Here is a 17613-nt window from a genome sequence, read left to right as displayed (position 1 = left end):
ACATAAACCCGTCCACACTGACCCGTGAGTCTGCTACTTTAGTGAGGCCCAGTTCTGTGATGAGTCGGTTGACTTTGTCCTCTTTCTCCTTCTGGCTGACGGAGGACGGAAGACGCAACGCTGCAGAGAAACGGAAGTTCTCCCTCACAGTCAGAGTTCCCATCACCACATCATCCTGATAGGGGGTTGGGGGGAGAGAGAGAGAGAGAGAGAGAGAGAGGGGGGGGGGGGAGAGGGGGGGGGAGAGAGACAGAGAGAGAGAGAGAGAGAGACAGAGAGAGAGAGAGAGAGAGAGAGAGAGAGAGGGGGAGGGGGGGAGAGAGAGAGAGAGAGAGAGAGAGAGAGACAGAGAGACAGAGAGACAGAGAGACAGAGAGACAGACAGAGAGAGACAGAGAGAGAGAGACAGACAGAGAGAGAGAGAGACAGACAGACAGAGAGAGACAGACAGAGAGAGACCAGACACTCGTAACTATAGTATGGTCACTGGTGTGTGTGTGTGTGTGTGTGTGTGTGTCCAGTCCCCCACCTGGACCACGTATCCTGAGAGACATTTGAAGTTGGGAGGTTGAGGAGCTCCGTCTATCAACACCTCTCCAGCCAGACCTGCTGGGTCCTTCCTGGCTGCCAGCACATCCAGAAACCTACACACAACACATCCACAACCTTTACACAACTATAACACAACCCCAACCTTTACACAACTATAACACAACCACAACCTTTACACAACCCCAACCTTTACACAACTATAACACAACCACAACCTTTACACAACCCCAACCTTTACACAACTATAACACAACCACAACTATAACACAACCCCAACCTTTACACAACTATAACACAACCACAACCTTTACACAACCCCAACCTTTACACAACTATAACACAACCACAACCTTTACACAACCCCAACCTTTACACAACTATAACACAACCCCAACCTTTACACAACTATAATATAACACAACCCCAACCATTACACAATTATAATACAAACTTTTTTTTAAACAACCCCAACACAACCATTTGTTAGCTCACAACGTTCAATGAGAGTCACAGGTTTGTCAGAGTCAGCTGAAAATGTCACTTACGATGACTTCCCGCTTCCTGTGGCCCCCATGATAGCGTTCAGCCCTGGTTTCATCAGACCGCTGTAGAGACAGGAAACAAACGTCTGTTAGTGCTGAGCTGGACAACAGATCTGATGCCCCAGCAGATACTGCCAACCGTTCTCTTGGAGAGTATCTGCTGGGGCTGAGCTGGACAACAGATCTGATGCCCCAGCAGATACTGCCAACCGTTCTCTTGGAGAGTATCTGCTGGGGCTGAGCTGGACAACAGATCTCATGTTCTTCTGTTTCACTGAATGCTGTTTTCATTTCTATTATGACTCCATTTGTTTTCAGTTTTTTTTATATATATTCTTTAATTTGACCCCTTTTTTCTCCCCAATTTCGTGGTAGCTCTCTGGCTAATCCTCCATGGACATGATACATTTATATTTGTATCAGTTATAGGCATTGGTGTTAGCTAGCTAGCTACAATTTAGATTTATGTTTAGTAAATTATAGTGTGTGTGTGTGTGTGTGTGTGTGTGTGTGTGAGCGAGAGAGAAAGTGAGATGATTACAATAACTTCAGAAAACATTGTAATTTCAACGTTGTCATGCTAACTATTTGTGTATCTGTGTGTGAGAGATAGTAAGATGGTACATGAATAAAACTATAAATTAGGCTAATTCTTGAAACGTGTACCCCCCAATGAATGTGAAGATTTTCTTGATTCAGAGATCCTTGTGTATTTTGCATATGACAATACCATACACGTTGCCTGTCCCTGCTCCCCCTCAAAACTCATTCTGACATTACAATTCTTGAATTTTCTAGCTTAGATGCAAGGTCGGAACAAAGGAAACAATTAGAAAAGTTATCCAGCCTGCTGACTAAGAATGTAAATAGACTATGCTTCGCTGTCTAGCTCTCTCAGTCTGTCTGCCAGACTGCTGAGGGGCAACATAGTCAACGTACTTTCTAGCCTTAGGTAAAACGGTTAATCATGACTCGTCTGTCAATGGCCTGATGCCTCTACGTTAGCGCTTGCCTACCCACTCAGTTACCGGTGGCCTATTCTGCTACATTAAATCCCTACTCATTGACAGTAAGTTGTGTGCAAAATGTTGGATGTTTGATACTCTGATCTTCAATGTTTATAGATTCCTACTAACTAGCTTGGTAAGAGCTAGGTTTGTACTAGCTATGCTGATGATGATGAATGTTTTTTCTCTTTATTCCCAAAGATACATGCTATTCAGCTGTCCATGATTGTCTGATCTTACACTCTTAGGGGGAAAAAAAGGTGGTACAGTATCTAGAACCTAAAGAACCCTTTTTTTGGTTCCAGGTAGAATTATTTTGGGTTCCATGTAGACCCCTTTCCACAGAGGGTTCCACATGGAACCCAAAACGGTTCTCCCTGGAACTAAAATAGCACCGCTTCTAATAGCATATCCAGTTGAAATAGCACCGCTTCTAAAAAAAATATAAGATTGTAAAGCAAATCAAATCCTATTTTAACTCAGCTTTTTTTTTCAAGTGCAAACCCGTCGTGTCCTGATTCAACAGAATGTGAAGTCATGTAAAGTTTCTCTCATTTCTCTCTAGCTCTTTCTCCCTGTCGCTATAGTAACACCAGGTGGTTAAAGCTCACTCAAACACGTGCACGATTGCAGAGGAGAGGAAGATATTTGACAATTACACCCATTTACAACAGCGTTTGTTGCAGGTTTCACATGACAGAAATACCTTTTGAACAATAATATTTTATTATCTCTTTATTGCTTCTTTACTCACACTTACATTTTTGCATCTAACGTCTGCCCGGGACATTGTCCTCAGGATTATGGAGAGGTGTGTTTATAAAAAGTTGTTAGAATATTACAACATGTATTAAGGATTAAGTAAAAATTTATATGGACATTGGAGATAATATAAGACAAAATCTGGGAAACCAGGCCTGGTATTCAGAGTCGACTTTGAAAAGGCTTTTGATAAAGTACGGCTGGAATTTATATATAAATGCCTGGACTATTTTACATTTTGGAGAATCTCTTATATAAATGGGTTAAAGTGATGTAACACCAGGTGGTTAAAGTGATGTATAGTACCACCAGGTGGTTAAAGTGATGTATAGTAACACCAGGTGGTTAAAGTGTAGTAACACCAGGTGGTTAAAGTGATGTATAGTAACACCAGTTGTAAAATAGTAAATAATGGCTACTTCTCAGAAAGTATAAATTCTCAAGACGAGTAAAACAAGGTTGTCCACTATCAGCATATATATTTATTATGTCCATCGAAATGTGATCTAACAATAATATCAGGGTTTTAAAACAAAAAAGGTGTCATTGTACGCTGACGATTCACGTTTTCTTTCAAATCCGCAATTTGTCTCCCTGCACATTCTCATAGAGGATCTCGATATTTTTTCTACGCTCTCTGAATTAAAATCAAATTATGATATTACGTATGGGATCACAATTTATTATTTTATTACATTACCCTTTAGTTCACCAATAAAATGGACTGACGGGAATGTGGACATATCCCGAAATAAACAAATTCTCACTGCAATACATTTTAATAGAAAGTTTGCAAAATTAGATGTCCTTTCCATGGTAGCAAAAGTGTAACACCTGTCTATTTGTGGAAAAATTGCCCTGATGAATTATTTAGTCATATCCCAGTTTACCTATTTACTTATGGCCCTGTCTACCACTTGTTGTTTTTTTTAAATATTATGAGCAAAATAATATTCCACTTTATTTGAGTGGCAAGCCAGACAAAATTAAACAGGCCTATTTACATAATGAATACGGAGGGCAGACATAATTAAATATGAAAGCATTAGACCTCTCACTAAAGGCTTCAGTCATACAAAAAGCTACACATAGATCCAAACTGGTTCTCTAGCAGATTAGTAAGAATTTCTCACCCCATGTTCAGTAACAGCCCGTTTCCCTTTATTCAGATTACAATCTCTCACTTCCGGTTATTTCAAAACGTAATTATCTCCAAAATATCGTTTTTTTTTATTTTTTTTTTAATAAAGTTGGTTGCAATTTCAGTTTAATCCACCAGAAAATACAGAACAAATATTAAAATAAATATTGTGGTTAAACTCAAATATACGAATTGATTAAAAACAAATATTGTTTTTAAGATTACATTTTTTTTGAAACGGTATACTTTTTTTGTAAATTATAATCATAAATAGGACTGGTGGAATTATGTAAAAAAAAAATATATATATATATGGAAATGTCCGCTCTATCCAAAAGTACAATCAACTGATTACATCAACAATTGAAGATGCAAGTGGAAAGAGAAGAAGGCAAAGGACTTAAAAAGACCAAAATTGTCCGAATTAAATTGTGGTAAATTAAAAAAAAAAAAATACCAGTTTCATTTAAGGACCAACATCTTGTACAGCTGCGCCGTACGGGAGATTTTTGATGTACCGATACCATGGCAACATGGAACTGATACACAAAACGACGGCAGATTCAAAACTTTTTAGATTTTCCAATTATTATGCAACACTCTTGCAACCGATATAGCTGAAGGATGGGACTGGATGGTGTTCAAGAGATAGATGGGAGGGGTGGATGTAGGGAGTATATAATGGGGTATATCAGGTGATGTTGCTGTAGGTAGGGAGTATATAATGGGGTATATCAGGTGATGTTGCTGTAGGTAGGGAGTATATAATGGGGTATATCAGGTGATGTTGCTGTAGGTAGAGAGTATATAATGGGGTATATCAGGTGATGTTGCTGTAGGTAGAGAGTATATAATGGGGTATATCAGGTGATGTTGCTGTAGGTAGAGAGTATATAATGGGGTATATCAGGTGATGTTGCTGTAGGTAGAGAGTATATAATGGGGTATATCAGGTGATGTTGCTGTAGGTAGAGAGTATATAATGGGGTATATCAGGTGATGTTGCTGTAGGTAGAGAGTATATAATGGGGTATATCAGGTGATGTTGCTGTAGGTAGAGAGTATATAATGGGGTATATCAGGTGATGTTGCTGTAGGTAGGGAGTATATAATGGGGTATATCAGGTGATGTTGCTGTAAGTAGAGAGTATATAATGGGGTATATCAGGTGATGTTGCTGTAGGTAGGGAGTATATAATGGGGTATATCAGGTGATGTTGCTGTAGGTAGGGAGTATATAATGGGGTATATCAGGTGATGTTGCTGTAGGTAGGGAGTATATAATGGGGTATATCAGGTGATGTTGCTGTAGGTAGGGAGTATATAATGGGGTATATCAGGTGATGTTGTAGGTAGGGAGTATATAATGAGGTATATCAGGTGATGTTGCTGTAGGTAGGGAGTATATAATGGGGTATATCAGGTGATGTTGCTGTAGGTAGAGAGTATATAATGGGGTATATCAGGTGATGTTGTTGTAGGTAGGGAGTATATAATGAGGTATATCAGGTGATGTTGCTGTAGGTAGGGACTATATAATGGGGTATATCAGGTGATGTTGTAGGTAGGGAGTATATAATGAGATATATCAGGTGATGTTGTGATGTTGCTGTAGGTAGGGAGTATATAATGGGGTATATCAGGTGATGTTGCTGTAGGTAGAGAGTATATAATGGGGTATATCAGGTGATGTTGTAGGTAGGGAGTATATAATGAGATATATCAGGTGATGTTGTGATGTTGCTGTAGGTAGGGAGTATATAATGGGGTATATCAGGTGATGTTGCTGTAGGTAGGGAGTGTATAATGAGGTATATCAGCTGATGTTCACCTCTCACACACACTATAGTTAATAATTACACACAGCAGCTCAACGAGGGAAAAAAAACGCAGCTGGTTATATGACTATGTAATGCCTACTGTACAAACAGACTGCTCTCTCTTACGCAACACACACACGATCACTCAGGTGAGGGGTCAACACCGACAACACAGCACAGCACCTACAGTTTTTAAAATGGAATCCACCTCAATTAATTAATAGGACATCATTTGGAAACGTCCCACAGTTGACAGTGAATGTCAGAGTTAAAACGAAGCCATGAGGTCGAAGGAATTGTCCGTAGAGCTCTGAGACAGAATTGTGTCAAGGCACAGATCTGGGGAAGGGTACCAAATCATTTCTGCAGCACTCAAGGTCTCCAAGAACAGTGGCCTCTTCTTAAATGAAACAAGTTTGGAACCACTCTGACTTTCGTACAGCTGGCCGCCCGGCAAAACTGAGAAATAGGGGGAGAAGAGCCTTGATCAGGGAGGTGACCAAGAACCTGATGGTCACTCTGACAGAGCTCTAGAGTTCCTCTATGGAGATGGGAGAACTTTCCAGAAGGACAACCATCTCTGTAGCGTTCCACCAATCAGGTCTTTACGGTAGAGTGGTTGACGGAAGCCGCTCCTCAAGAAAAGGAACATCACAGCCCGCTTGGAGTTTGCCAAAAGGCGCCTAAAGACTCTCAGACTATGAGAAACAAGATTCTCTGGTCTGATGAAACCAAGATTTAACTCTTTGGCCTGAACGCCAAGCATCACATCTGGAGGAAACCTGGCACCATCCCTACGGTGAAGCATGGTGGTGGCAGAATCATGCTGCTGGGACTGGGAGAGTAGTCAGGACCTCAGAATGGGGCGAAGGTTCACCTTCCAACAGAACAACGACCCTAAGCACACAGCCAAGACAACGCAGGAGTGGATTCGGGACACATCTCTGAATGTCCTTGAGTGGCCTAGCCAGAGCCCGGACATGAACCCGATCAATCTCTGGAGAGACCTGAAAATAGCTGTGCAGCAACGCTCCTCATCCATCCTGAAAGAGCTTGAGAGGATCTGCAGAGAAGAATGGGTTTACCAAGCTTGTAGCGTCATACCCAAGACTCGAGGCTGTAATCGCTGCCAAAGGTGCTTCAACAAAGTACTGAGTAAACGGTCGGAATACTTACGTAAATGTGATATTTCTAAGAACCTGTTTTTGCTTTGTCATTATGGGGTATTGTGATGTCATTATGGGGGTATTGTGATCTCATTATGGGGTATTGTGATGTCATTACTTTCTGGAGGCACTGTTTAATTTCTTCTGTATCTTTCCTCATGCTCTCCTCCTCTCAACTTTTTTCCTTCCCTTGTGGACTTCAGCTTTATGTGACCAGGCAAGAAAAAAAACACATTTCCAAGCCAAACCTTCATATCATAACCACTAATCGCTACACACAGCCTACATCGTTGTCACGTCATAGTCAACATAGCCACTCAAATGAACATGTTAGTAAACCCGCTACAATTATGCAGTACAGGTCACAGTCAACAGCAAGCAGTTTATCAGATATGTTGGCGGGTCCCGGTGGCAATACATTTATAAAACTAAAAGCTTACCATGACTTGGAAGAGTTCTAGTGTCGGATAGCCATAGCCAGCTAGCTAACATAGCATCCCTCTCTGTTGGATAGCCATAGCCAGCTAGCTAACATAGCATCCCTCTCTGTTGGATAGCCATAGCCAGCTAGCTAACATGGCATCCTTCTTTGTTTGAGCCGGGTGTTTGAGTAGGCTAAACTAGCTAGCTTCATTTGACACTAGCTAAGCAAGTGAAAACATTTGTTTTACTATGAAATATAGCTAGCTCTCCCACTCTTTTTCTCTCTCTTGCTTCTCTTTAGTTTTTGAAAAAAAAAAAAAAATTCTAAACTGTTAAGACTATTGTCTTTCTCTCTCTGAGTCAACTAATCATCACATTTGATGCACTGCAGTGCTAGCTAGTTGTAGCTTATGCTTTCAGTACTAGATTCGTTCTCTGATCCTTTGGGTGGACATGTCAGTTCATGCTCTGATAGGTTGGAGGATGTCCTCCGGAAGTTGTCCTAATTACTGTGTAAGTCTATGGAAGGGGGGTGAGAATCATTAGCCTCATAGGTTTTGTATAGAAGTCAATGTACCCAGAGGAAGATGGAAGCAAGCCGTCCTCTGGCTACACCATGGTGCTAGCCTACAGAGTGCTGTTGAGGCTACTGTAGACCTTCAATGCAAAACAATGTGTTTTAGCATTTGGTGATGTGAATATATTTAGTATAGTTTTAGTACAGTAATAGTAACATCCGCTGGAAGACACGCCTACTCCCTGCTCCCATGGTGACCCGCTGGAAGACACACCTACTCCCTGCTCCCATGGTGACCCGCTGGAAGACACGCCTACTCCCTGCTCCCATGGTGACCCGCTGGAAGACACGCCTACTCCCAGCTCCCATGGTGACCCGCTGGAAGACACGCCTACTCCCTGCTCCCATGGTGACCCGCTGGAAGACACGCCTACTCCCTGCTCCCATGGTGACCCGCTGGAAGACACGCCTACTCCCTGCTCCCATGGTGACCCGCTGGAAGACACGCCTACTCCCTGCTCCCATGGTGACCCGCTGGAAGACACGCCTACTCCCAGCTCCCATGGTGACCCGCTGGAAGACACGCCTACTCCCTGCTCCCATGGTGACCCGCTGGAAGACACGCCTACTCCCTGCTCCCATGGTGACCCGCTGGGAGACACGCCTACTCCCAGCTCCCCCTCTCGACGTGACTCCCAATGGATCAACATGGGAGATTGTTTGTTGTTACATGTTGAAAGTAATGTCCTTATATAAGATAATGGATTTATGAAAGCAGGGGGTTTCAGGATAGTAATGGCCCATGACCCCAGCGTGTGTGTGTGTGTGTAAGTGTATGTGCATGTGTGTGTGTGTGTGTGTGTGTGTTTGAGTGTGTGTGTGTAAGTGTGTGTGTCCTCCTGCTGAGCCTCTGAACCAGTCCCTTTCCTTCCTCTGATTCAATAGGTATTATTTAGGAAATGTCTGGGTTTAATATTATTTAGGTTAGAGTGTGTGTGTGTGTGTGTGTCTCCTCCTGCTGGTCTCCTGAACCTGCTTCCTTCCTCTGATACAGAAGGTAATATTTTGTGTTTGATCTGAGTTGTCATGTACGTCCCCTCCTCCCCAGGTGAATTCGCTTCACACACACAGTAGCACAACACATACGTTGGGTCATTTAGCAGACGCTCTTATCTACAGCCACTTAGTGAGTATAGAATTCAACCATAGAATTATAGTCTCCCCATTATAATAGGATCAGAAAGCATTCTCTCAGACTGACATGGTTCCTCTGTAAAGGCTACAGTCTATAGTAAATTGATATGGTAGGGGTGGTAAACAGAAGATAGCCCTATTTGGTAAAAGACCAAGTCCATATTATGGCTAGAACAGCTCAAATAAGCAAAGAGAAACGACAAGTGTGATGGTGCTTTGCTGGTGCCACCGTCACTGATTTATGTAGAATTCAAGGCACACTTAACCAGCATGGCTACCACAGCATTGTGCAGCGACACGCCATCCAATCAGGATTGGGCTTATTGGGACTATCATTTGTTTTTCAACGGGACAATGACCCAACATTGATGGAATGCTGCATCAGATGACCTGGCCTCCACAATCACCCGACCTCAACACAATTGAGATTGTTTGGGATGAGTTGGACAGCAGAGTGAACGAAAAGCAGCCAACAAATGCTCAGCATATGTGGGAACTCTTTCAAGACTATTGGAAAAGCATTCCAGGTGAAGCTGGTTGAGATAATTGCCAAGTGTGCAAAGCTGTCATCAAGGCAAAGGGTGGCTACTTTGAAGAATCTCAAACATAAAAAAAAATATTTGTTTCTTTTTTGATGTCTTCACTATTATTCCACAATGTAGAAAATATTAAAAATATAGAAAATCCCTTGAATGAGTAGGTGTGTCCAAACTTTTGACTGGTACTGTATATTATATAGATATATAGATATAGATATAGGCCTGATTAAATCTCAACAACAGCGTCTAGTCGACTTACTTCAGATCTATGAGAATGTCTTTGGTGGTGGTCTTCCTCTTGATACACAGACAGCCGCTCCTCTGCGTCACCTTATAGTGGATGTTATGGAAACTAACGGTTGAACCTTGAAGGGACTTGGCGGTACCAGTAGACTCATATTTAGGAGTCCCGTTAGTTTTGGTGTCCTCCATCCCCGGGATCTGGCTGTTTAACGGCTGCGACATTCTGACGGTGCTCTCCTATTAGGGAAATAATTATAGGGACATGTCCTGTCAGAAATGAGACAGAGGTAGCCTGTGGGAAATAATTATAGGGACATGTCCTGTCAGAAATGAGACAGCAAGGTAACCTGTGGGAATAATTATAGGGACATGTCCTGTCAGAAATGAGACAGCGAGGTAGCCTGTGGGAATAATTATAGGAACATGTCCTGTCAGAAATGAGACTGAGGTATCCTGTGGGAAATAATTATAGGGACATGTCCTGTCAGAAATGAGACAGCGAGGTAGCCTGTGGGAATAATTATAAGGACATGTCTGTCAGAAATGAGACAGCGAGGTAGCGTGTGGGAATAATTATAGGGACATGTCTGTCAGAAATGAGACAGCGAGGTAGCCTGTGGGAATAATTATAAGGACATGTCTGTCAGAAATGAGACAGCGAGGTAGCCTGTGGGAATAATTATAAGGACATGTCTGTCAGAAATGAGACAGCGAGGTAGCCTGTGGGAATAATTATAAGGACATGTCTGTCAGAAATGAGACAGCGAGGTAGCCTGTGGGAATAATTATAAGGACATGTCTGTCAGAAATGAGACAGCGAGGTAGCCTGTGGGAATAATTATAAGGACATGTCTGTCAGAAATGAGACAGCGAGGTAGCCTGTGGGAATAATTATAAGGACATGTCTGTCAGAAATGAGACAGCGAGGTAGCCTGTGGGAATAATTATAAGGACATGTCTGTCAGAAATGAGACAGCGAGGTAGCCTGTGGGAATAATTATAAGGACATGTCTGTCAGAAATGAGACAGCGAGGTAGCCTGTGGGAATAATTATAAGGACATGTCTGTCAGAAATGAGACAGCGAGGTAGCCTGTGGGAATAATTATAAGGACATGTCTGTCAGAAATGAGACAGCGAGGTAGCCTGTGGGAATAATTATAGGGACATGTCTGTCAGAAATGAGACAGCGAGGTAGCCTGTGGGAATAATTATAAGGACATGTCTGTCAGAAATGAGACAGCGAGGTAGCCTGTGGGAATAATTATAAGGACATGTCTGTCAGAAATGAGACAGCGAGGTAGCCTGTGGGAATAATTATAAGGACATGTCTGTCAGAAATGAGACAGCGAGGTAGCCTGTGGGAATAATTATAAGGACATGTCTGTCAGAAATGAGACAGCGAGGTAGCGTGTGGGAATAATTATAAGGACATGTCTGTCAGAAATGAGACAGCGAGGTAGCCTGTGGGAATAATTATAAGGACATGTCTGTCAGAAATGAGACAGCGAGGTAGCCTGTGGGAATAATTATAAGGACATGTCTGTCAGAAATGAGACAGCGAGGTAGCCTGTGGGAATAATTATAAGGACATGTCTGTCAGAAATGAGACAGCGAGGTAGCCTGTGGGAATAATTATAAGGACATGTCTGTCAGAAATGAGACAGCGAGGTAGCCTGTGGGAATAATTATAAGGACATGTCTGTCAGAAATGAGACAGCGAGGTAGCGTGTGGGAATAAATACGACGGGTGTATTTGGCTGGTTTCTTTCTGCAACAGTAAAGTGATATCATGTAAACATTGCCTATTGCTCTCTACCGTTCCCGTCTATAAGTTAAACAACTGTACCATCTAGTCACATGAATTCATTATCGTTAAAAACAAACATTTTCATGCGCTAATAATTGTTCAAACAAAAATAGGCTACATATTTAGTGTCACTTACCCTGCGCCTGTAACGGAAAGTTGCCGCTAAACTACGAACGTTACTCTGTGTCAACGAGTGTAATCCTCCTTGCGGTGGACTTAGTACTATGTGTTGTCTAACCTATCTGGAGAGACTATGTATGTGTTTACAGCCCTGCGGTGCGGTCAGAGTTTGATAAGAGGAAACCGCGACATAACAGGAGGACAGCGGCTTGATCAGCGGCTGGATATATCACCTCCCAAATGGCGCCCTATTCCCTATACAGTGTAAACCCCATTGTGCTGTCAATGCTCCATTTTGGGGGGGGGTGTATCTGTTTTACTTAATATATCTGAGTACAGGTTACTAAAAGTGATTTTGTAGTCAATACTCAAACTGATAAGCATTTTTGCATAAGTTTGGACATTTTGAATGACGCCCCCACTAAGCCACGCCTCCAATATAATTTCCCCATGACTGAATTTGTTAGTGATAGAAGCTAGATTTCCCCCATGACTGAATTTGTTAGTGACAGAAGCTAGATTTCCCCATGACTGAATTTGCTAGTGACAGAAGCTAGATTTCCCCATGACTGAATTTGCTAGTGACAGAAGCTAGATTTCCCCCATGACTGAATTTGTTAGTGACAGAAGCTAGATTTCCCCATGACTGAATTTGGTAGTGACAGAAGCTAGATTTCCACATGACTGAATTTGCTAGTGATAGAAGCTAGATTTCCCCATGACTGAATTTGTTAGTGACAGAAGCTAGATTTCCCCATGACTGAATTTGCTAGTGATAGAAGCTAGATTTCCCCATGACTGAATTTGTTAGTGACAGAAGCTAGATTTCCACATGACTGAATTTGCTAGTGATAGAAGCTAGATTTCCCCCATGACTGAATTTGCTAGTGATAGAAGCTAGATTTCCCCCATGACTGAATTTGCTAGTGATAGAAGCTAGATTTCCCCATGACTGAATTTGTTAGTGACAGAAGCTAGATTTCCACATGACTGAATTTGCTAGTGACAGAAGCTAGATTTCCACATGACTGAATTTGCTAGTGATAGAAGCTAGATTTCCCCCATGACTGAATTTGCTAGTGATAGAAGCTAGATTTCCCCCATGACTGAATTTGCTAGTGAACGAAGCTAGATTTCCCCCATGACTGAATTTGCTAGTGATAGAAGCTAGATTTCCCCATGACTGAATTTGTTAGTGACAGAAGCTAGATTTCCACATGACTGAATTTGCTAGTGACAGAAGCTAGATTTCCACATGACTGAATTTGCTAGTGATAGAAGCTAGATTTCCCCCATGACTGAATTTGCTAGTGACAGAAGCTAGATTTCCCCATGACTGAATTTGCTAGTGATAGAAGCTAGATTTCCCCCATGACTGAATTTGCTAGTGATAGAAGCTAGATTTCCCCCATGACTGAATTTGCTAGTGATAGAAGCTAGATTTCCCCCATGACTGAATTTGCTAGTGATAGAAGCTAGATTTCCCCATGACTGAATTTGTTAGTGACAGAAGCTAGATTTCCACATGACTGAATTTGCTAGTGACAGAAGCTAGATTTCCACATGACTGAATTTGCTAGTGATAGAAGCTAGATTTCCCCGATGACTGAATTTGCTAGTGACAGAAGCTAGATTTCCCCATGACTGAATTTGCTAGTGACAGAAGCTAGATTTCCCCATGACTGAATTTGCTAGTGACAGAAGCTAGATTTCCACATGACTGAATTTGCTAGTGACAGAAGCTAGATTTCCACATGACTGAATTTGCTAGTGACAGAAGCTAGATTTCCCCATGACTGAATTTGCTAGTGATAGAAGCTAGATTTCCCCCATGACTGAATTTGCTAGTGACAGAAGCTAGATTTCCCCATGACTGAATATGTTAGTGATAGAAGCTAGATTTCCCCATGACTGAATATGTTAGTGATAGAAGCTAGATTTCCCCATGACTGAATATGTTAGTGATAGAAGCTAGATTTCCCCATGACTGAGATTTCCATGTGAATATTCTACAGACAGCATAAAGAAAACTAGCATACCCCCCCCCGCCCCCATGAAAATCAGTGCGTGATGACGTATAAACACAACATGTATGTTTTTTTAACTTAAGCTTTCATGTACTAAATAGAAACAATTTAAAGTTCAACGTTTCGTGTGCACTGAGGTTCTAATATCCATCATCATGTTGCCAGATTAAGACCTTTTATATTTATTGGAAAGGAGAATCAAGATCCCCGTGCCTTTTCACCCCCCCCCCCCCCCCCCCCCTGTAGAAGTTCATCATAATTGATTTCATAAGTCTGTAGCCTATCAAAACTATAGTGAGAGGGCCTCACACAGTATCATCCCGTGACTCGAAGTTTACTTCGATTTGATGGTTATTATATACATATTTACGCACAAAGGCCTTTCCGCTACCATTTCTCGCATAATTAATTTTACTAACACATTTCCCACCATGTCGAATAAACAAATGATCTGTTGGCATTTATAAAATTGGACCCGGAACTTCCTGTTTCCGTCACAGCTGTTGTGATTTTTTAAATTTTAAATACAGTATGACTTTACTTCCATGGAAACTGTGGATGGAAACATGGTTAGAGACAAGGTTGTTGATTTCGTTCATGTTCAGTCCTGTGGTCTTCACCAAGTGAGTTGTTATTTTTACGCTTTACCCTAATACGGTGGCATGAAACTCATGGTTTACAGGCCACATCAGGCCTGCATGTAGGGTTTCAAAATTCCAGTAACTTTCCCAGATCTTTCAAAAAATGTTGGTTGAAGGATTTCCATTTTACCTTCCAAACTGGATATTATGAGGAAAACATTTGGTAAATTTACCCTTCCTTCAAGTCAAAGTGGCAAAGTGATATGTGATTCCTATTGTAATCCAGCCAGAGTTAGGATATCCAACGGGTTACATTTTTATTTAACCACAAACTGCATTCAGAATGACTGCCAGGGTTAGGAACAGTGTGAGGAGACGACCATTTAAACAACAACAAATTATTGGATTAGTTTAGAAAAAAAATGATGTTATTTATCTTTGTGTGGCATTCGATTAATCAATCAATCATTCAATGTACATGCAAAAAACACAGATATTAAAAAACAATTCCCCCCAAAATCTATCTACAGTAGAGCATGCTGGGTAAAACGTTTATTTGTTATCATGAAATGTAATTGTTTAAGTTTATGTGACTTCAGTACCACAAACATTTTTAAGTAATAATTACTTTTCATTTAGTTTGAATATAATTTTATAAAATTATTTAATTTAAAAATGCCTTGGGGTTAACATTTCTGACCAGGGCCCATTTAGGAAATGTGGTGCCATTTGGAATTTATGACCGGAACACATGTACCCACCTCTGGCTGGCTGTAAAATGGGATTGAATAATTCCCTTTTATAGCGAGGGTTTTGTAACAAGAAATATAGGCTGTGCTTCTTAACTACACGCGTCGTGGACCTAACGCCTTGGACCAGAGCTACCTTAAATAAGGGTTACACCTTATTGCACGCACGCACACACACACACACACACACACACACACACACACACACACACACACGCACGCACGCACGCACACACACACACACACACACACACAGTGACACCTGTTTATGGCAGGAGTTCATGACCTCTCACATAAAATCCCATTGTGTGTGTGGCCGTGCAGCACCAGGTCCTCTTATGTCAAATGTTGTACACGTGTTATCTGGCAGATAGTCTGTATCAGGAGAGAGAGTTTGTTCAATGTACTAAGGGCGTGGACAGGCTCTTCCTTTTGTTAACTATCTATCTGAGTGTTAATTATCTATCTGAATGTGTATTCTTGTACAATACTACTGACCAGGGCCCATTGGCATTATATTCCCTATGTAGTGCACTACTTTTGACCAGGGCCCATAGGGACTTTCCAGGGCCAAAGGAAGGGACCAACATCGTAAAGTACAGTTACACAACCTCAATAATAATAAATAATAATCATCTCTACCATTGAGCCACTAGAGGGTGCTATCGATCTATCCAGCTCACCACCAGAGAAAGATTGAGATATAAGATTTAGATATTTTGTCAGATGTTTCTATGGAATACTGAAGTATAAATACAAGCATTTCATAAGTGTCAAAGGATATTATTGACTATCACAACAATTGAACCGCTCTCCTTGAAATTCACGATGATCCGATAAATGGTTGATTTAGGTGCAATCTTACTGGCAGCAATATCCTTGCCTGTGAAGCACCTTTTTGTGCAAAGCAATGATGTTTCCTTGCAGGTAACCATGGTTGACAGAGGAAGAACAATGATTCCAAGCACCACCCTCCTTTTGAAGCTTCCAGTCTGTTATTCCAACTGAATCCGCATGACCGAGTGATCTCCAGCCTTGTCCTCATCAACACTCACAACGGTGTTAACGAGAGAATCACTGACATGACATGATGTTAGCTGGTCCTTTTGTCGCAGGGCTGAAATGCAGTGGAAATAGTTTTCTTTGAGATTCAGTTCGTTTCCATGGCAAAGAGGATTTTTGCAATTAATTGCAATTCATCTGATCACTCTTCATAACATTCTGGAGTATATGCAAATTGCTATCATACAAACTGAGGCTGCAGACTTTGTGAAAATTAATATTTGTGTCTCAAAACTTTTGGCCACGACTGTACAGTAACAGTCAAAGTTTGGACTAGTTTGGACTAGTTAGGGCTAGTTAGGGCTAGTTAGGGCAAGTTATGGCTAGTTAGGACTAGTTTGGACTAGTTAGGGCAAGTTATGGCTAGTTAGGACTAGTTTGGGCTTGTTTGGACTAGTTTGGGCTTGTTTGGGGGCACCTACTCATTCAAGGGTGTTGTTTTTCATTACTATGTTCTACATTGTAGAATAATAGAACACATCAAAACGATGAAATAACAGATATGGAATCATGTAGAAACCAAACAAGTGTTAAACAAATCCTAATATTTTTTTTTATATTTGAGATTCTTCAAAGTAGCCACCCTTTGCCTTGATGACATATTTGCACACTCTTGGCATTCTCTCGACCAGCTGCACCTTGAATGTCTTTCCAATAGTCTTGAAAGAGTTCCCACATATGCTGAGCACTTGTTGGCTGCTTTTCATTCACTCTTCAGTCCAACGCATCCCAAACCATCTCAAATGGATTGAGGTCAGGTGATTGTGGAGGCCAGGTAATCTGATGCAGCACTCAGTCACTCTCCTCATTGGTCAAATAGCCCGTACACAGCCTGGAGGTGTGTTGGGTCATTGTCCTGTTGAAAAACAAATGATAGTCTCACTAAGCACAAACCAGATGGGATGGCGTATCGCTGCAGAATGCTGTGGTAGCCATGCTGGTTAAGTGTGCCTTGAATTCTAAATAAATCACTGACAGTGTCACCAGCAAAGCACCCCCACACCATCACACCTCCTCCTCCATGCTTCACGGTGGTAACATGTGGAAATAATCCGTTTACCTACTCTGCACCTCACAAAGACTCGGAGGTTGGAATCAAAAATCTCAAATTTGGACTCATCAGACCAAAGGACAGATTTCCACCGGTCTAATGTCCATTGCTCGTTGTTCTTGGCCCAAGCAAGTCTTTTTTTATTGGTGTCCTTTAGTCGTGCTTTCTTTGCAGTAATTCGACCGCCTGATTCACTCCTCTGAACATGTTGAGATGCTCTAAACAGTTGATGTTGAGATGTGTCTGTTACTTGAACTCGGTGAAGCGTTTATTTGGGCTGCAATTTCTGACGCTGCTAACTCTAAAGAT

At 41.6% G+C, this 17613-nt stretch overlaps 2 protein-coding genes across 5 annotated transcripts in view; one reads left to right on the top strand and one right to left on the bottom strand.

The window, feature by feature from the left end:
• LOC139415783 (broad substrate specificity ATP-binding cassette transporter ABCG2-like) overlaps positions 1–12064 on the bottom strand; it is a 31035-nt gene extending 18971 nt beyond the window's left edge. For 2 of the 3 annotated variants that reach the window (XR_011635017.1, XM_071163872.1), the window contains exons 1-5: positions 11851–12044; positions 9923–10143; positions 1098–1157; positions 530–644; positions 23–175 (exon numbers count right to left, since the gene is read on the bottom strand). Coding sequence is in view for 1 of the 3 variants with exons in the window: in XM_071163872.1 (XP_071019973.1) it covers positions 23–175; positions 530–644; positions 1098–1157; positions 9923–10128 (534 nt within the window). In the remaining 2 variants the exon portion in view is untranslated. Of the gene's footprint in view, positions 1–22; positions 176–529; positions 645–1097; positions 1158–9922; positions 10144–11850 lie in introns of all 3 variants that reach the window. The other variant, XR_011635018.1, reaches the window with a different exon arrangement.
• The window catches only part of LOC139415792 (galactose-specific lectin nattectin-like), a 1187935-nt gene that overhangs the window by 274699 nt on the left and 895623 nt on the right, over positions 1–17613 (top strand). The gene's annotated exons all lie outside the window — the stretch shown is intronic.

This window comes from Oncorhynchus clarkii, chromosome 9, assembly GCF_045791955.1.
Source record: "Oncorhynchus clarkii lewisi isolate Uvic-CL-2024 chromosome 9, UVic_Ocla_1.0, whole genome shotgun sequence".
Taxonomy (NCBI): domain Eukaryota; kingdom Metazoa; phylum Chordata; class Actinopteri; order Salmoniformes; family Salmonidae; genus Oncorhynchus; species Oncorhynchus clarkii.
Note: the sequence above shows the minus strand (reverse complement) of the source record. Positions and strands in the feature narration are given on the sequence as shown.